The sequence below is a fragment of the Oncorhynchus mykiss genome, chromosome 11 (assembly GCF_013265735.2).
Source record: "Oncorhynchus mykiss isolate Arlee chromosome 11, USDA_OmykA_1.1, whole genome shotgun sequence".
NCBI classification, from domain to species: Eukaryota; Metazoa; Chordata; class Actinopteri; order Salmoniformes; family Salmonidae; genus Oncorhynchus; species Oncorhynchus mykiss.
The window spans coordinates 20,898,113-20,916,665 of NC_048575.1; the positions used below are offsets into that span (position 1 = coordinate 20,898,113).

The 18,553-nt window shown below is 44.0% G+C and overlaps 1 protein-coding gene across 1 annotated transcript in view; it reads right to left on the reverse strand.

The window, feature by feature from the left end:
• Positions 1-18,277, reverse strand: part of dok6 (docking protein 6) — an 80,885-nt gene extending 62,608 nt beyond the window's left edge. The window contains exon 1 of the mRNA XM_036935154.1: positions 17,984-18,277. Within this exon, the coding sequence (XP_036791049.1) occupies positions 17,984-18,049 (66 nt within the window). The 5' untranslated portion in view covers positions 18,050-18,277. The remainder of the gene's footprint in view (positions 1-17,983) is intronic.
• Positions 18,278-18,553: the final 276 nt, after the last annotated feature.

Sequence of the window (18,553 nt, forward strand, 5' to 3'; positions counted from 1 at the left end):
TCACTCTCTGCATCGTCATGGTGGGGGGGACTGTGTATCCAGGATTCATTTGTTTACTCTATAAAAGGAACACAGCGCCTGAACTTCGCACTCCAGGTAATTGACTGGAGTGAATTCCTGCCTTGGTTCTTATCTGCTCTGTTCCTACTGATGGGCCTCGGGGCCATTAGTGAACCTCATGACTATTATACAGAGAAAACAAGAGAGAGAAAAAGGGAGAGAGAGAGAAAGAGAGAGAAAGGGATGGAAAGAGCAAGAGAGAGAGATGGGGGAAGAGAGGGGCAGAGAGAGAGAGAGAGAGAGAGAGAAGTACACAACCTAATGCTTTAATGTAGAATGGGACACTTAAGGTAATGATGGGCTGTACCTATAAAGTGCTTTCTTACTTCTGCATTTATTAATCAGGACACAAGAGGCCATAGTCAATAACCAATCTATTTTCTGAATAGTTTACCTAAGGACAAAACAACAGCATATTACATTAAACCCCAAGAGGTAAGAATGAGCTGTCTGGTCGTTGATCATAACCTACAGATCCAGTATGTGGCAAGTCATAGGGAAACTGACTCAACTGTTGTGTCAAAATCCCTTCTGGGGCGATGAAACAAAACCATTCATTGCCTACCAAACACAAAGTAATTCACTCTGAGAATGCCGAGATTAAGTCATTACAACGCTACAAAAGCAAGCTCAGAGAGATAGCTACAGTGTCGATGAGAACACAAGGTATGAAGGAAAAGGCTTAATTTCGCCTGTTCCACAGTTGCCAAATGCTTTGTCAAGGAGGGCCTATTCCTGGCAGTGTTTCTAGGTGTTACTTAGGAGGACTCTTACACTGATTTTAATTACATGGAGGTGAATGAGACTCTGCAGCTTCTAGAATGTGTGACTAATTAGAATGCTGGAACATTATTCCATGCGAGGGTGAGTGTGTGAGTGTATTTGTGTGTTGCCGCAGAACAAAGCCTCATCGCCCAGAAATAAAAAAATATATATTATCAAGAAAAAGGGATGTTATGGGAGTGCAATCAGCATCTTTTCTTTGAGGTGCGATCTGAGTAGCAGAGGATGAAAGCACTGGTTTCTACTACAATAGCCCATTCAATTTGTGTGAAGAATTACCCCCAGAGAAATGTTGCTGTAGCTACTGTATGTTGCTGTCTTTTGACTGTAACAAATAACCCTTTTCCATTTTTCTACAAGAGCTTTAAAAGAAAACTATTATATTTTTCATGCTGCTTTAGTCCCTTATTGTATAACAAAGCAACTACACTGAAATGATTTGTATACAAGCGGTACACAAGGTACCCAATGAGAACTATATTGATTTCAGTGTGGAAATAAACCAATTGTACAAAACACCAACAAGTATGGCTCACAAAGACATATTATGGCCAAAAGAACAGACTAAATGCATCACAGTGTAGCTTTGTTCACCAGCTTTGACCTGCCTCTCAGCAGAGGTCCAGAGGCTGAATATGGACTGGAGCACATCTCTCGGCTCTCTGAGGCAGAGACATGCTGATTGCACTCTGAAATCTCAATGGCTGATTAATCACTGGAAGTCCTGACCTGTCTTTATGAGTGTTCAGAACAACCCAGACCTTCCAATCATAACACTCCTCTTCGCAGATGTTTCAGATCAGAATACTATTCAATGCTCAGCACACAAACAGGTCCAATATGTCGTAAATATTTAGCCATGACAACCTATTGTACATACAGTACGATCACAAACCAATGATATCCTATATGGGTAGTAGGACTGAGTGTTTCTTCAGGATACATGACTCATACAAAATGCTAGAGGCAGAGGCCACAAGCATTTTGGATCGAAAGTAAACTGGGTCATGAAAATGCACTTTGCAATAATTTGGGGTTTTCTGAAGTTGAAAACAAACTAATTTAAAATATATTTTTTTACCATCTCTGTGCCATAGTTTGTTTTGTGCAGTGAAAGCTTCCTGAGTATGATCTTAGCTGATCAAAAGACAACAGAACACAGCTGGAGATGAGTGTGTGTGTGTGTGTGTGTGTGTGTGTGTGTGTGTGTGTGTGTGTGTGTGTGTGTGTGTGTGTGTGTGTGTGTGTGTGTGTGTGTGTGCGTGCATCCCAGCCAGCCTGCATGTGTGACCTTTCGTGCTCCAACAGGAGGAGACATGACAGCCAGCTGTGTGGGACTGAGGAAGAGATTCTCTCCTCACCTTTATATGTCTGGATACACACCTGGGGAAGCAGCTGGCACAGCCCTGGGCTTGCTCATTAGCTGTGCGTGTGTGTGTGTGTGTGTGTGTGTGTGTGTGTGTGTGTGTGCGCGTGTGCGTGTGCGTGTGCGTGTGTGTGTGTGTGTGTGTGTGTGTGTGTGTGTGTGTGTGTGTGTGTGCGTGCGTGTGTGTGCGTGCGTGTAACGGAGGCAGTCCAGTTTGTAGTCAACCTGTTATTTTCAAGACAGAGTGCTTTAGCGCCCACAAGACTACTTTATCCGAGCAAATAATATTCTAATTCTACTTAAACTGCATCAAATTCATGGAACAGAGGCAGTAAAAGTGCCCCTTTAGAAGTAAAGAGGTGAAATCACATTTTAAACCCTGGTAATAAGTCACCACAGTCATTTCCTGTAAGTGGCCCCTGATGCTAAGTCCCTCCATTAACTTCTCTCAGAACATTGTGAAAGTTTCAGCGTTATTGAAGATGTGTCTGGCCTCTCAATAAAACATAAGCGAACTCCCCCGTAGGCACATTACTCACCTGCTGAACGGGCGGAGAAACCGTCTAAAGACATGAAAATGATTTCCAATGACAGCTACTGTAGCTCCAGGTATATGACTTCTCTCACATCTGCTAAAAATAGCAAAGCCTGTCTGCAAGTTCTGTTCAGGAACGAACAGAGTTTAATATTGAAACATAATGAAAACCTCAGAGAGACGTGTGCTCACAGTAACATCCACTAGTTCTCAGGTGCTGGGTAAGAGGACAAATGTAATGTTGAGATGAGACCAGAACTCTGGTTTATGTTTCCAGAAAGGGAAGATTGATTTGAAAAGGAAGCACGGATAGGATGAATGACAACTTTCGACCATTGCCTGAAGTTAACATTTTATTCTACAGCCTTAGGCTATTTCAGCTGATATTTACCAGCTTTTTTCCTTTTTCATTTAACTAATCAAGTCAGTTAAGAACAAATTCTTATTTACAAAGACAGCCTACCTCAGCCAAAACCGGACGACGCTGGGCCTATGGGACTCCCAATCAAAGCCAGTTGTGATACAGCCTGGAATCGAACCAGGGTCTGTCGTGACACCTCAAACACTGAGATGCAGTGCCTTAGACAGCTGCGCCACTCGGGAGCCCACTTCCATACAGTACTGTCTTGTACTTACTTCAACTAATTAAACTACGATACCAACATTTGTAACATAGTAGCATTTATTTCAATCAATCCCAAACACGCAGAAAAAGAACAATCCTCAACAACCATCCTATTGCCATTCTACAAAGTCACTTCTAAGCCAACACCAAATGAAAAACCTAGTAAAGTGTAACCAATATGGACGTAGCTACAGTAGCATGTAGCCCATACTCTTTCAGCCACAGTACCATGGCCTGAGCTTCCCCCCCCCCCCCCCCCCCCCCCCCCCACAGAGTGAACCATATTCCTATGGTGATAATGACTGCTGATGGACTATGACAGACCAGGCCCTGCAATATCAGCTGCTGCTGTTGGCAATCAATTTCAGACAGCGGCGGGCCAGCGCTGGGCCAGTACCGCGGTCCATCTTTATAATTTGATTTGTTATCCCGTCGGACAGTTGGTACAGCAATCATAGCAGCTATAATTTCCCCCCCCCCCCCTCACAGCCCCACCCCGCACAAGAACATTTCTACAATTTGACAGCAAATGTGATGACTAGAAATGTCTATTTAATTGCACCCGTGACCCTACTCCCTCCCTCCCAATCCTGAAAATTGTAAACGTACACCTTACCTCGATCACACTCCCAAATATCTCCCTAAAACACACACATCTACATCCATTCTCATCCCGACACTAAGCCACACATATATAGTAGCCACATACACAAACACACAAATGCTCATACACACACACATACACATACACACTCCCCATTCCCGCCACTTTAATATGTTTGGACATCCCATAATGTTGTAATTGGGCCCTGACTACAGCTGTTGGCGAGGTAGTAAGGCTGCTGCACCACGCCGCGCCCCAGTTAATCATAGATTACTTTATCTGGGCCACTCCAAATCCTCATGTGTCAACAGTGCTACCTCAGAGCCATGTAATCACTGCATCCCCTCTTTCCATCTCTCTCGCTTTCTCTCTCCCTCCATCTCTCTCTTTCAATCTCTCTCCCTCCATCTCTCTCTTTCAATCTCTCTCGCTTTCTCTCTCCCTCCATTTCTCTCTTTCAATCTCTCTCGCTTTCTCTCTCCCTCCTCTCTCTTTCAATCTCTCTCGCTTTCTCTCTCCCTCCATCTCTCTCTTTCAATCTCTCTCCCTCCATCTCTCTCTTTCAATCTCTCTCGCTTTCTCTCTCCCTCCATCTCTCTCTTTCAATCTCTCTCCCTACATCTCTCTCTTTCAATCTCTCTCGCTTTCTCTCTCCCTCCATCTCTCTCTTTCAATCTCTCTCCCTCATCTCTCTCTTTCAATCTCTCTCGCTTTCTCTCTCCCTCCTCTCTCTTTCAATCTCTCTCCCTCCATCTCTCTCTTTCAATCTCTCTCGCTTTCTCTCTCCCTCCATCTCTCTTTTTCAATCTCTATCGCTTTCTCTCTCCCTCCATCTCTCTCTTTCAATCTCTCTCCCTCCATCTTTCTCTTTCAATCTCTCTCGCTTTCTCTCTCCCTCCATCTCTCTCTTTCAATCTCTATCGCTTTCTCTCTCCCTCCATCTCTCTTTCAATCTCTCTCGTTTTCTCTCTCCCTCCTTCTCTCTCTTTCAATCTCTCTCCCTCCATCTCTCTCTTTCGATCTCTCTCGCTTTCTCTCTCCCTCCATCTCTCTTTCAATCTCTCTCCCTCCATCTCTCTCTTTCAATCTCTCTCCCTCCATCTCTCTCGTTCAATCTCTCTCCCTCCTTCTCTCTCTTTCAATCTCTCTCCCTCCATCTCTCTCTTTCAATCTCTCTCGCTTTCTCTTTCCATCTCTCTCTTTCAATCTCTCTCTCTTTCTCTCTCCCTCCATCTCTCTCTTTCAATCTCTCTCGCTTTCTCTCTCCCTCCATCTCTCTCTTTCAATCTCTCTCCCTCCATCTCTCTCTTTCAATCTCTCTCATTTTATCTCTCCCTCCTCTCTCTTTCAATCTCTCTTGCTTTCTCTCTCCCTCCATCTCTCTCTTTCAATCTCTCGCTTTCTCCCTTCTTCCATCTCTCTCTTTCAGTCTCTCGCTTTTTCTCTCCCTCCATCTCTCTCTTTCAGTCTCTCTCGCTGTCTCTCTCTCTATATCTCTTTCTGTTGGGTTCTCTCTCTCTTTCTTACTCCCTTTCTCTCTCTCAGTTCAATTCAATTCAATTCCAGGGGCTTTATTAGCATGGGAAACGTGTTAACATTGCCACAGCAAGTGTGGTAGATAATATACAAAAGTGAAATAAACAATAAAAATGAACAGTAAACATTTAACATACAGAAGTTTCAAAACAATGAAGACTAATCCATGACAGAGTGTAAGATGAGAGAGAAAGAGAGAAAGAAGAGGAGAAGGGAGTGTGTGAAGAAGAAGAAGTGAAAAAGTAGTAGCTGTTGAGAAACTCTTTGCAGTGAGAAAAGTCTGGTTCAGAAGCCTGGAACACAGGTCTGGTGAAAGAGAGAACAACTGCATTTGGCTTCAGGCCGCCCTCCATTAGAAATAATGAAAAATTAGGCTATATAAACAGGACTTCTAGTTAGAAGCCTGTGAATAGATTATAACACACAAGACAACAAATAACAATTTTCCTCTTCAGCAGTAGAATATCTCTCATACTCTGCCCTCTCTGCTATTTCAGACCAGACTGGAGCTATTATGCTCTCATTCCACATCAATAAGCCATAGGACAAGCCCTGTTAAAAAACACACCCAAATCTCATGCAAATATTCCTGTCAAGCACAGGCAACCAGGGCAGCGCTTTCCCTCATGTTTTCTTATTATCCTGGTTGTACTCTGGGGATGTTCGGCCCTTGTTGGCCACCGGGTGGTTGGAGCCGGGAACATTAGTTAAAATGTCAAACACAGCAGCAGATACAGTCAACACACCCTACAAAGCATACTTAAGAACAGGACCGAAATAGCAGCCAAATTATTCTCAAGGAGATATAGGTCAATATTGAGGTTTCTCCTCTCTGAGGTGTGGGGGAGAGAAGGGCAAATGTTTCGGCTGTTGGAAACCACACAGTGTATTGCTCATGTCAGTACATACACACACACACACACACACACACACACACACACACACACACACACACACACACACACACATATGCATAAACAGACACACACTTGATTGAGTTCTGGAGTCTTGGGGATAGCTGACCTGCCCTGGCTGTCAGAACATACATGTCTCATACAGAAATAGCAGTTGCAATAGTTCACAACATCTCGAAGAGAGAATAAAAACGGATTCAAGCACAGTTCCCTACAAGCATAATATATTGATGTTACTGGTTTGAAAAAATAATAATGTTGTATATACATTGTTTTATCCATTGTATTTCCTGGTGGGATTTCTGATTCCAATTGAGATGGTTGTATAACTGTGCCAACTGTTTGATGTGCGCAGGAGGTTTCTACTGTGAAATACATTTTAAAATACTCTTCCAATTGGTTCACAGTGGATGGATTCTGCTCTCAGTCATCATCATGACAATTGCCTGCTCTTTAAAACATCCCTTATCCCAAAGCCTCTCGGTATTACAGCTTCAGTCAGCAATCCCGCCGCAGCCAGAGAGCAATTTCCATTTAATCTAACTACAAGGCTGAAGCAGCTCGTTGCTAGCTGTGTTCACAGACAATAACACAGAGACAAAAAAGGGATTTGACTATGCAAGAATAACCCTACTCCGTCTGTCTGTCTGAAGACAACGTATTCAGCCCAGCACAAACACAGACAAACAAAACAGGCCACGGCAATTTTTTTCTGAGTGTACTTGACAGTCTATTATTGTTTATGAGCATGGCTGTCTGAGTGTGGTCCTATATTCACTAGTATTGTATTCATTCTGTCTCCCGGCCTCAGCATGGGGAAACAGGCAGCATACACCTCACAACACACAGACATCTCAATTTAACCCCAGCTCATAATACTCAAGCCGTGTTGTAGGGACTGACGTTTGTAGCCTAGCCATTAGCGTGCTACATTTGCATCCATACGTTAGCCTCCATACGTTAGTGTCATTGTATTAGGCTAGCCATTAGCTTGGTCTCAGATATGTATGGGCAACGATAGGCAGAGGAGTTGGCTAAACAAAAGCACATTGGCCTACAGATCTGGGACCAGGCTATTCAATATCCGATTATTTGTTTATCTGTCTTAAAAATCAGGTCATTTTTTTTGTATGGTTTTGTTTTATATATAGTACATGTCAAGGGGGAGGTGCCTTCCAAGCCGCTCTGTTTTTTGTGTCTGTTATTTACATCACCTGCACATGTTCTTTTCATGTACCTTTCAAAACTTCAGCATAATAGATCTTTTTTTGTTCTTGTATGCAAATAAATAAATGCAAAAAATAAATCAAAAAGTGCAGGGCCAACTATATAAGCTTGGTACACAGGTGTGGGCTGTTGTGTGAAGACCAAATGGAAGCCAGCTAGCCTGTGAAGTGACCGATGGCAGCTGGCTCAAAGGAAACAAGGAAACAGCCTATCAAAAGGGATGAAAGAGGTCCTTTCTTTAGAGCTACGACACTTGACTATTCTAATAACGCTTAGCTGACCTTCATTATCATGTAAACACAACCTGGGGATGTGATTGCATGTAGTGCAAACCACTGCATCCGAGAGAGAGTATAATATTTGCATGTTGCAGGACCACATCATTATGCCTCTTTGTGTGTTTGAGGACACTTTGTATAAGAGAGTTGTTTGCTAGAATATCATCAGAGGACTAAGGATGGTAATTCTAGCCCAGTGGATCAGATACATCCTGAGGATTACTCCTAAAGTAGTACAGTAGGCTTACTGTTCACTGATGTTTTGGCTCCTAAAGTAGTACAGATGCTCTGGTTGGTTCGCTCATGCATTGGGGATCCATACATGTATGAAGCCATGTTTTGGCTGGCTCGCTGATGCCTTAAACTGGGACTGGGATGTATCCAAACTAGGTTATAACTAGGCTATATGCACAATGAGTTTTCCCTACTACTAAAATCCAAAGGGATCTCTTTCATACTGTAACTAACTTGATTTAGCTAATAGCCAGCCACTTTAACTAACAGTTTCCAAATGTAATTAAACACGTGTTAGAGGAAGAAGGAAAACATGGCCTTTTCGCTCAGAGTAAACATCAAAGGAAGTGTAGTGATGGAGTTCGTCATATTGTTTTTGTCTCATTTCCACTAAAGAACATACTCCATTGGAGTACATGGGCAGTGATTCAGAGTGACTGTGTGCAGTCTCAGCATGGAGCCATTGTGGAATGCAATTATCACTTCAGCTAACAGATTACTGGGCAGAATGAGAGGGAATCACTGGGATGCCAGGGGGAAGTGGGGAAGTGCGTAGGTAACATGCAGTTAGTTAGAGGAGTGTTTAGGGCACAGGAAGGTCAGGCGTGTGTGTGTGTGTGTGTGTGGAGGGGGAACTGTGTGTGTGCGTGTGTGTGTGTGATCTAAATGCCTGCTGCTCAGTACCTCACAGCATTAAGTCAGATTAGCTCAATGTCCACTGCTTGCATACAAAACATACTATACAATCTGCAAATGATCAATTGTTCAACCACTAAACCACTCTTTCTTACACATACTAATGCCACATTATAGGCGTTTTCCCATCCAGACAACTGTCCAAGACCTTCATGTTTGCCATGTCTTTATGAGTATGGAAGTCATTATTTTCTCCATTATGGCCCCATAAATGATTTCCATGGAAGTGACAGTGCCAGGGCTGGTATTGTACTCCATTTACAACTTCCTTTGGCAGACCTTATCCAAAATGAATTCCTCTAACAATAACTCTTGAGGAAATATTACAAGCTGTCTTAATAGAAAGTGGATCATATTGCGGGCGGACGAGACAGCACTCCATGTTTCTGTGTAACACTGTGACTCATTAGAAAGTAGTACATTTTTTTAAAAGCAGGCAGATACAGTAAGCCAGGCGCTGTGAGAAGGAAGCTGTTGTGCCATTTTACATAGTACTCAGCAGGACAGACAGGTAGCTTACTGCCAGCCCTGTATGGGGAGAGAAGTTAACTGTCACCTTCTTACTATTAAAAGAACTCCCATGAGAGAGAGCGAGAGAGAGAGAGAGAGAGAGAGAGAGAGAGGACTCATCTCTGAATAAATAGAAGCAAGCATCAACTCCTTGGTGAGTGCTGAGAGAGGTGATAGCTGTCAGAGCTTTGCCAACACACATGTCAACGTTACCTCTCATATTACAAATACATATTACAAATGTGTTGAAATAAATATTGTTTCTTAGGCTGAATGTTCATTATTCAAAGAATGTTGTATTTGGGAGTTTTTAATAATGCAGTGATCTTTGATTGAAAATTTATGATGTTTCTCTATTTAAAACAAGAGAAGAGTGTAGCGTGCACAAACAGGTAGCGTGCAAAAGTACAAACACACACACACACACACACACACACACACACACACACACACACACACACACACACAGAGAGAGACTGCCGTGACTAGGCCATGTGGATGGTTATGTGGATGTGTAACTCCTTTACAGCTTCCTGATGAAAGCTAGCAAAGAGAGATTCATCAGATTACAAGTCATTACATCTCTAATTCTAAAATAAAGGTGTACCGCTTCCTGCTAAAAGCCTTTTTTCCTAAGAAACTTCATACTTCATATTTCCTCCTCTACAGAAATTAAATATCCTATTTCAAGATCACACTATAACACAAAAACCACATACTTCCTGTTAACGCACACCTCTGAAATTAGATTGAGCTACAGGTAGATCAGATTTACACACACACGCATACACACACGCGCGCGCGCGCGCACTCACACACTCACACACGCACACACAGGCATGAACCCATTGAGTTGTTCAGTAGGTTTGTGAGCCCAGAGGGATGGAGTGATTAATGAAGGGGAAAGAAGAGAAGAAGGGGATGTGAGAGATGGCGTTAAAGGAGCTACTAGCTATGATAGATACCTTTAGCCTCGGGATTTCATAGGTCAATCTCAAGTGTGTCCGTAGAAGATAATAACGCCATGGAGAATTATACAATTCAAATGGCGCTGTACATCATCAAATCTGTCATTCTAAACTGGGAGACGTTTGTACCTTGTGTTAATCCTGAGAGAAATGAATTATTCGCATTGCAAAAGCTACTGTTTATGTACAGGGTTCTATGATGCGTTTTGCAATTGTTTGTGATATCAGTAAAAGTGTTTGCAGTACATCCATTATCTCAGTCCTCCTTCACTTACATAGTATAGCCTATAGCCACACCGACAGGCTATGGTAGTGAACCATGCACCAGTGCTTCACTATCAAGGTCAACGTCATTACCAAAAGGACAGAGTCATCAGAGGAAATGAGTGAGCTGTTTGAATAAAAAGAGCACAAATGATTATGCAATGAAATGTCTCAAGTGTCTGTCTCAAGTAAGGCGTTTTCTGATTGTGTCTCTCCCCTCTAGTTAAGAGGCTAGATGGTGCAGCAGTTGGCTCAGTCTGTGGTGCCAGAGCATCAGGGTATCAGGGATTGATTTGGGAGATTAAATTGTCGTGGTAGGGAGTCCTCTCCTCCCTCCATCCGCGCTGAGCTGTGACTTCTCCCCTCTCTGTGTGTGGATTAGTGAACTCTGCACTTTACAGAGCAGTTTATCACAAACACAATGAAAACACAAAGCTGCTGTTGGGAGTAGTCGGGACAGACAGCTTGATGTATTATTGAGAGGATTGAGAGAGGGGGAGAGAGGGAGACAGGGAGAAAGAGGCTGGGGTTTAGACACCGAGAGAGACCGAGGCGGGTGGGTCAGACAGAGAGAGAAAGGGAGGGAGAAAAAACCCCAGAGCAAACTAGAATACTATTTGGCCCTAAACAGAGAGTACACAGTGGCAGAATACCTGACCACTGTGACTGACACAAACTTAAGGAAAGCTTTGACTATGTACAGACTCAGTGAGCATAGCATTGCTATTGAGAAAGGCCGCCGTAGGCAGACCTGGCTCTAAGGAGAGGACAGGCTGCCCACAAAATGGAGAGGAAACTGAGCTGCATTTCCTAACCTCCTGCCAAATGTATGACCATATTAGAGACACATATTTCTCTCAGATTACACAGATCCACAAAGAATTAGAAAACAAACTCAATTTTGATTTAACTCCCATATCTACTGGGTGAAATACCACAGTCTGCCATCACAGCAGCAAGATTTGTGACCTGTTGCCACAAGAAAAGGGCAACCAGTAAAGAACAAAAACCATTGTAAATACAACCCATAGTTATGTTTATTTCTTTTCCTTTTTGTACTTTAACTATTTGCACATCGTTACAACACTGTATATTGACATAATATGACATTTTAAATGTCTTTATTATTTTGGAACTTCTATGAGTGTAATGTTTACTGTTCATTTTTATTGTTTATTTCACTTTTGTTTATTATATACTTCACTTGCTTTGGCAATGTTAACATATTTTTCCCATGCCAATAAAGCTCTTAAATTGAAATTGAATTGATATTGAGAGAGGGACAGAGAGGGACAGAGAGAGTGGGGGGGGGTAGAGCGAGAGAGAGGCGCGGGGGGGGGGGGGGGGGGGGGGGGGGTCAGACAGAGAGAGAGAGCGAGGGAGAGAGAGAGAGAGAGAGAGAGAGGTGGTGGGATGTCAGACGGAGAGAGAGAGAGAGAGAGAGAGAGAGAGAGAGAGATGTCAGACAGAGAGAGAGAGGGAGGGAGAGAGAGAGAGAGGAGAAGAAGACAGACAGACAGAGAAAGGGTAAAGACAGAAAGACAAAGAGAGAGAGAGAGAATGAGACAGAGGGTAGAGACCTCCCAGGCATCCTCAAGAGGGAATGGCAGAGAGGAGGAGGAGGAGGAGGAGCAGAGGAGAAGAAAGTGTATTGATGCACACAATGCCCCATTGTGAGCCCCCGGGCCCTTCTATGTGGCACATTAATTCATCAGTTGGGCCTTAGACATCTCTAACTGCTAATAGCAACATTTGTACCTGTTCAGAGTAAAAAGCTCTTTTGATAATTAAGAGCAGCGGGGATCATTGATGTGAAATATTCAAGCGAGGTCTGAAGACAGAGATTTATTTATGAAAGGAGCTGAATAGTAGCACATTTTTCACTGTGAATAATGTTGGCTGTGTTGTTTCCCATATCCTGTGAGACGCCATTCATCAGGCCCAATAAGAGCCAGTCATTTGTCTTTAGGTCTTTTGTGTCTGATAGCAGCTGATGAAAACAGAAAAACAAATTGGTCCAAGCGAACGAACGAAGGAACGCCCACGCCTGGCCCTGCATATCTGTGAGTTAATCCGCTGGGTTCCAACAACATCTCTCACCGAATATACAGATGCGGGGCTATACACTAGAGCAGTCCTTCTGGAAGCATCCTTAAAACTATCTAACAGGAAAGCTCAGCTGACAACAGTTCAGTGTAACCGAGTGCCTCATTCCAGAAACTCACCTCCGAGTACAGCACAACGGCCAGTCAGTGACAGTGACTTAGCTGGTGGAAATATCCTTATGCCATATTGTTTAGATCAACAACTTCACATTTCCAAAAATGGTGGAAAATAAAGTCTTACATTCTTAGAAATGGGAAGTTCACTGAAATCGCCTGCCTCTTTCCAGAAACTCACCACCAGTTAAAGGAGAGTCACTGCAGCTCCAGTTTGAGAGAGTTGCCTAGTGAGTTAGTCTACCTGCGGAGAATCTCCTGACGCCCTGTATCCAGGCCAGCCTGTCATCGTTAACAGTGAGAGCACACAGTGAGTAGAGATCCTATCTTAACTGGCTGGGGCATCTCCCACAATACAACCATTGTTACTGGCCTGGTGCGTCTGTTGTGCGCTCCGTCCCCAACCACATCAGGCAACGTAACCACACACTTACAGTAATACTCCTTGTTAAGATACTAGTGCTCTCTGTTGGAGCCAGAAACACAAGCGTTTCGCTACACCCGCAATAACATCTGCTAGACACGTGTATGTGACCAATCACATTTGATTTGTTACAATACATATTCTGAAAATTCAGTTGAGCGATCAGTGAGGACAGAGCCCCCTTTGAGTAGGGTTGAGTGAAGAACACCCCGGGAGAGACAAAGAAGAGCGGTTAGGGGAGTTAATACGAGGTGAATGGGCAGGGAGTGAAGCAACTTAGTCAGGGGGAAAACAACATGGTGGCAGATTGGACTTGTTGGGGAGATGACAATGTGTTGACTCTCAGAGCATAACAGGGAGTACTATAAAGAGCTCAAGCAAGATTAACGACAATCAAATCAGGGTCAGATTAAATTAAAATGCTCTCACTCTCAATCTCTCTCAATATCACTCTTTTGAAAACAGAAATCTTTCTCTCTCTCTCTCTCTCTCCCTTCCTCCCCCCAACCCTCTCTCCCTCCCTCTCGCTCCCTCTCTCTCTCCCTTCCTGCCCCATCCCTCTCTCCCTCCCTCTCGGTCCCTCTCTCTCTCCCTTCCTCCCCCCATCACTCTCTCCCTTCCTCCCTGATGGCACATTTACAGTGTCACCATTTACGGGGATGTGACTTTGAATGGCAGCCTGGCTGATAGCCAGGGAACTGTAAAAGTGACTAAATGGTGCTTCCTATATCCATTAGTTATGACTAAGATAGAGACATGCTACAGTTGACCTTTCCTCATCTCTAGCACAAACCTCAACCTGAGGAACATGGACCTGCATTCAGATGACTAAAAGGTCATGTTTTGCTCCCTTCCCCAGACAGTCTATGCTTCCGTTTCTCACAGAGAAAGACAGGATATGGGGATAATGGCAATATCCTATGCCATCGTAGCTATTTCTTACACAGTGGTAGGCCCTTCACCACCAGTTTATATTTAGTTTGGTCTGTCTGTCTGTCTGTCTGTCTGTCTGTCTGTCTGTCTGTCTGTGTCTGTCTGTCTCCCGGGCAGACTGAGTCGGAGCACAGAAAACAAGTAATAGCTTATGGTAGAAAGCCACAGGATTAGATTTAATTGAAGAACCACCTACTCTGGAAAAACATTGTTTGCTTGTTTGTTTGTGTGTGATTTTGTGCCAATTCCCACGTGTTGGGCCAGTGTGTGCGGCCACCCAATGCAGCTGTGCGTGCATTTGCGTTTGTGTGTGTGTGTGCATGTGTGTGTGTGTGTGTGTGTGTGTGTGTTTGTGTGTGTGTGTGTGAGAGAGGGAGAGACAGAGTGAGACAGAGTGAGACAGAGTGAGAGAGAGAGAGAGGGAGAGGGATAGAGAGAGAGAGAGACAGAGAGAGGGAGTGAGTGAGTGAGTGAGTGAGTGAGTGAGTGAGTGAGTGAGTGAATGAATGAGGGAGTGAGGGAGAGAGAGAGGGAAGAGAGAGAGGGAGAGAGATAGTGAGAGGGAGAGTGAGAGAGAGGGAGCGGGATAGAGACAGAGTGAGAAGAAGCGAGAGAGGGAGAGAGAGACAGAGAGAGGGAGAGGGAAGAGAGAGTGAGAGTGAGAGGGAGAGGGAGGGAGAGAGAGATAGAGAAGCAGAGGGTAAGATACAGAGTGAGAGGGAGAGAGAGAGAGAGGGAGGGAGAGAGAAGCAGAGGGTAAGAGAAAGAGTCAGAGGGAGAGAGAGAGGGAGAGGGAGAAGCAGAGGGTAAGAGAGAGTGAGAGGGAGGGAGAGAGAGAGAGAGAGAGAGAAGCAGAGGGTAAGAGACAGAGTGAGAGGGAGAGAGAGAGAGAGAGAGAGAGGGAGAAGCAGAGGGTAAGAGAGAGTGAGAGGGAGGGAGAGAGAGAGAGAGAGAGAGAGAAGCAGAGGGTAAGAGACAGAGTGAGAGGGAGAGAGAGAGAGAGAGAGAGGGAGAAGCAGAGGGTAAGAGACAGAGTGAGAGGGAAAAGGGTGTAAGAGGCTTAGAAGGACAAAGAAGGAACTGAGAAAGCGGGGAAGAGATGAGAGAGAAGGGGGAGAGGTGAGAAAGAGGGGGAAAGATTAAGGAGAGGGAGCGAGATGAGGGAGAGGGGGAGATCTGAGAGAGGAAGAGAGGCGTGAGAGACTGAGTTGTGTGAGAGGTGAGAAAGAGTGTGAAAGATGAGGAAGAGAGGGAGAGGTGAGAGAGCGATGAGATGAGAGACAGGGAGCGACGAGGGACAGGGACAAGTTATGAGAGGGGAAGATATGAGGGAGCGAGGAAGAGGTGTGAGGCGAGGGCGAGACAACAATCTCTGACTCTCAGCCAGTCTGAATCTCCAAGCTACGGAGGCTTAGTTGACTATATCAATACACCACACAACTCTTCACAACTCTTCAAGTATATCTAAGTAAAAATACAACAAAGGAGTTGTCTAGACTCTAAAGTAGAAATGTCTTCCATCAAGGCTGGGTAAAGTGACTAAACATGACATATAAACAAAGAGAGGGAAGAACAAAAATGTGCCTAGACCTTTTTAACAATTCCGCAGAAAGACTGACACAGTACGATCTAACCTTCACACATGACCAGCTTCGAAAATGAGCCAATCAGGTTGACTGATGCTGATGAGGTTTTCCGCCGAATCTATTGTTAGCCGCGGAAATTCATACCACACAGAAGAAATATCCTAATATCATCCAACTGTAGTTTTCCATAATCAGAAATTGAAAGGAGGAAAATATGTGAAATGGTAGCCCTCTGGAGAGTAAGGTCAGAGAGGGGGAAGCGGAGGAGGGTGGAGGAGGCTAGGTTTTGAAAGGTCAGTCATGATGCGATGGTTCTTATGTCAACTTGGACCTTTTCACGTCTGACAGACCATTTTACAGACCAGTGAACTTCGCTGAGTGGGAGAAAAAAAACATCCAACAACTGCTACAGTGATATTGAAGAACATACACAAATTGCACAGTAAGGTCAGCTTTGTTTTTAACCTTCTAATGCCCTTATATTCAACTCTGGACCTCGAAGCCAGGTCCACAGTTTTATTTCTCTCATTCTCTCCCTTTAATCAGGGCCTGATCTAGGCCTGCGACACGAGGTGCAATTCATTATCAGGTAGAACAGAAAACCAGCAGGCTCTGGACACCGTAGGGTAACAGTTAAATACCCCTGCCCTAATTGTTTTTGGTTAAGGTTATGAGTTAGCACCGATATGGAATTGTTTCGACCCTGAAACAGTCCAGCAGCAAAACTGGAGAGGCAGAAGGTGAGGAGGACAACCTCTCAGTGTCTGACAGTCCTCCTATAGGTTCTCTGTCCGTCAGTCTGTCCAGTCCACCACACGCTTTATCAGAGGTGAGACACGACCGTACCAGCATGGCATTAGATTCAAACAACAAGCTGGGGGAGGTTGACAGGCTGAGAACAAAAATAACATATTGCTGTTCAGCTCTTGCCTCACAACCAGCATGATGAAAGGTAGCTGTCCTGACATAGCCACCTCCACAACAGCCAAATGTTGAATTATCTAACTCACAAAGTTACAGCAAAGCACTGTGCCAGAACACAATATACACTCACAAATACGCATAACAATGTGGACCAGAGAGATTTAAAATGGAGCGATACGATGAATGAGAGGATCAAATGTTGTTTTCCTTCTCTTTTATCATAAATGTTTCATCGTAGAAAAATGAATTGCAATAGTCTTATTCTAAGATGTAAATGCACGAAGACAAAGTCGTGATGAGGGCAAGGCAGGGGAGAAGAAAGCAGACATCATTAGCCAGCATCACCCATCATGGTCAGAGGAAAAGATTTCTGCTCTACATTAATTCTGTAATGTACTGTAATCTAAAAATACCCCAGCTGGCTTTAAAGATCCAGGGAATATCACAGAGTACAGGCTACCATCATCACCACCATTTACTGTTAGAATGATATTGTATGTAATGTAAGCAAAGTGTTTTGAGCATTTTGAAAAGCATTATAAACATACGCCATTGCTACTGTTATTACAACTGTATTACTGTGTTATAGTTTAGTTGTTTACTCGTTGCAGTGCTTCAGTGCTTCTGATCAATACAACTCATTTGACCACAGTTGCAGTCTACTTTATGCTAGATTACCCACTTTAGCCTATTTTTCACAACCACTCTGATATACCATCCAGTCTTTATCAACACAATACTTCACCATTATCCTGACACCATCTATATCCATCATACTTGTAGGCAAGGAGTCAGTGCCCTGCATGGACTGAATATAATTTAGAAACAGCTGTTGTCAATGATGGAGTTGCCTCTGTAATTAGGGAAGTAGCCTAAATTACAACTTTGACAACCTAGTAATCAATGTGGTGATGAAGGAAATAAATAATCATCAAACTTTTTGCAAGATAATAAACGTGAATTTGACAATATCTCCAGCAAACACTATCCCAATTTGAAACATTGTTATTGCCCTCATATTCTGTTTAATGTCCTACATATTAACGAAAAAAACTCTCAACAAATCCAACCACTAAAGGAAAGTGAATCATGTTGTTTTGCTCCTCTATTATCTAACTCTGTAAAACTCAAAGCAGGACAGCTGCCTGCAATTAAACCTTTTCTAAATAATCCAGCTGCCTTCCTAGTGCCCCTGCCTCCCTGCCTGCCTTCCTGATGCGGCTACTGCTGCCTGCCTGTCCTGACCACAAATAACTACGTAGAAGCCTCTCCTCTCCTTCAGCAAAGTGACACTCACCCCTAGTTTCTTACTCCGTATCCGCACGTATCCCTGCTTCACTATATCATTAAAGTTGGAGGCCATGGTCAGCGCGCTCCGCCACTGCCGCGGAAAAGTAACCTCCCTTTCGGCTGCGAAGAATTCTCCCTCGCCGGAGTCAGTCCGACATCCACAACAGTAAAGAACCACAGGCAACCTTTTACGCTTTCAACGCTCGGGCAGCAGCCGGCTTCGGCGCGGCAGCGCGTTCCATACGGGAGTAGGGAGATACCATTTGTCAGCTGATTTAATTCAGTCTATATAGAGAGAGAGCGAGAGAGAAAGAGAGAGAGAGGGTGGGGGGGGGGGGGGGATGCTTCCTGGAAGGCACCATCACCTCTTTGGCAGGGGTGCAGCAGGTAGCACGGTTAATACAGATGGCCAACCACAATGGTCTTCTCTCTTTTGCTATGACACAGTTGCCTGGCTACCCATCCACATTGATATTTATTCTCCAAGATGAGTGTAGGCTATGATTGATAGAGCAGCAGAATTACATTCATGGTGAGTCATCAACGGTAGCTATCTAGCCATACACCGATAAACAGT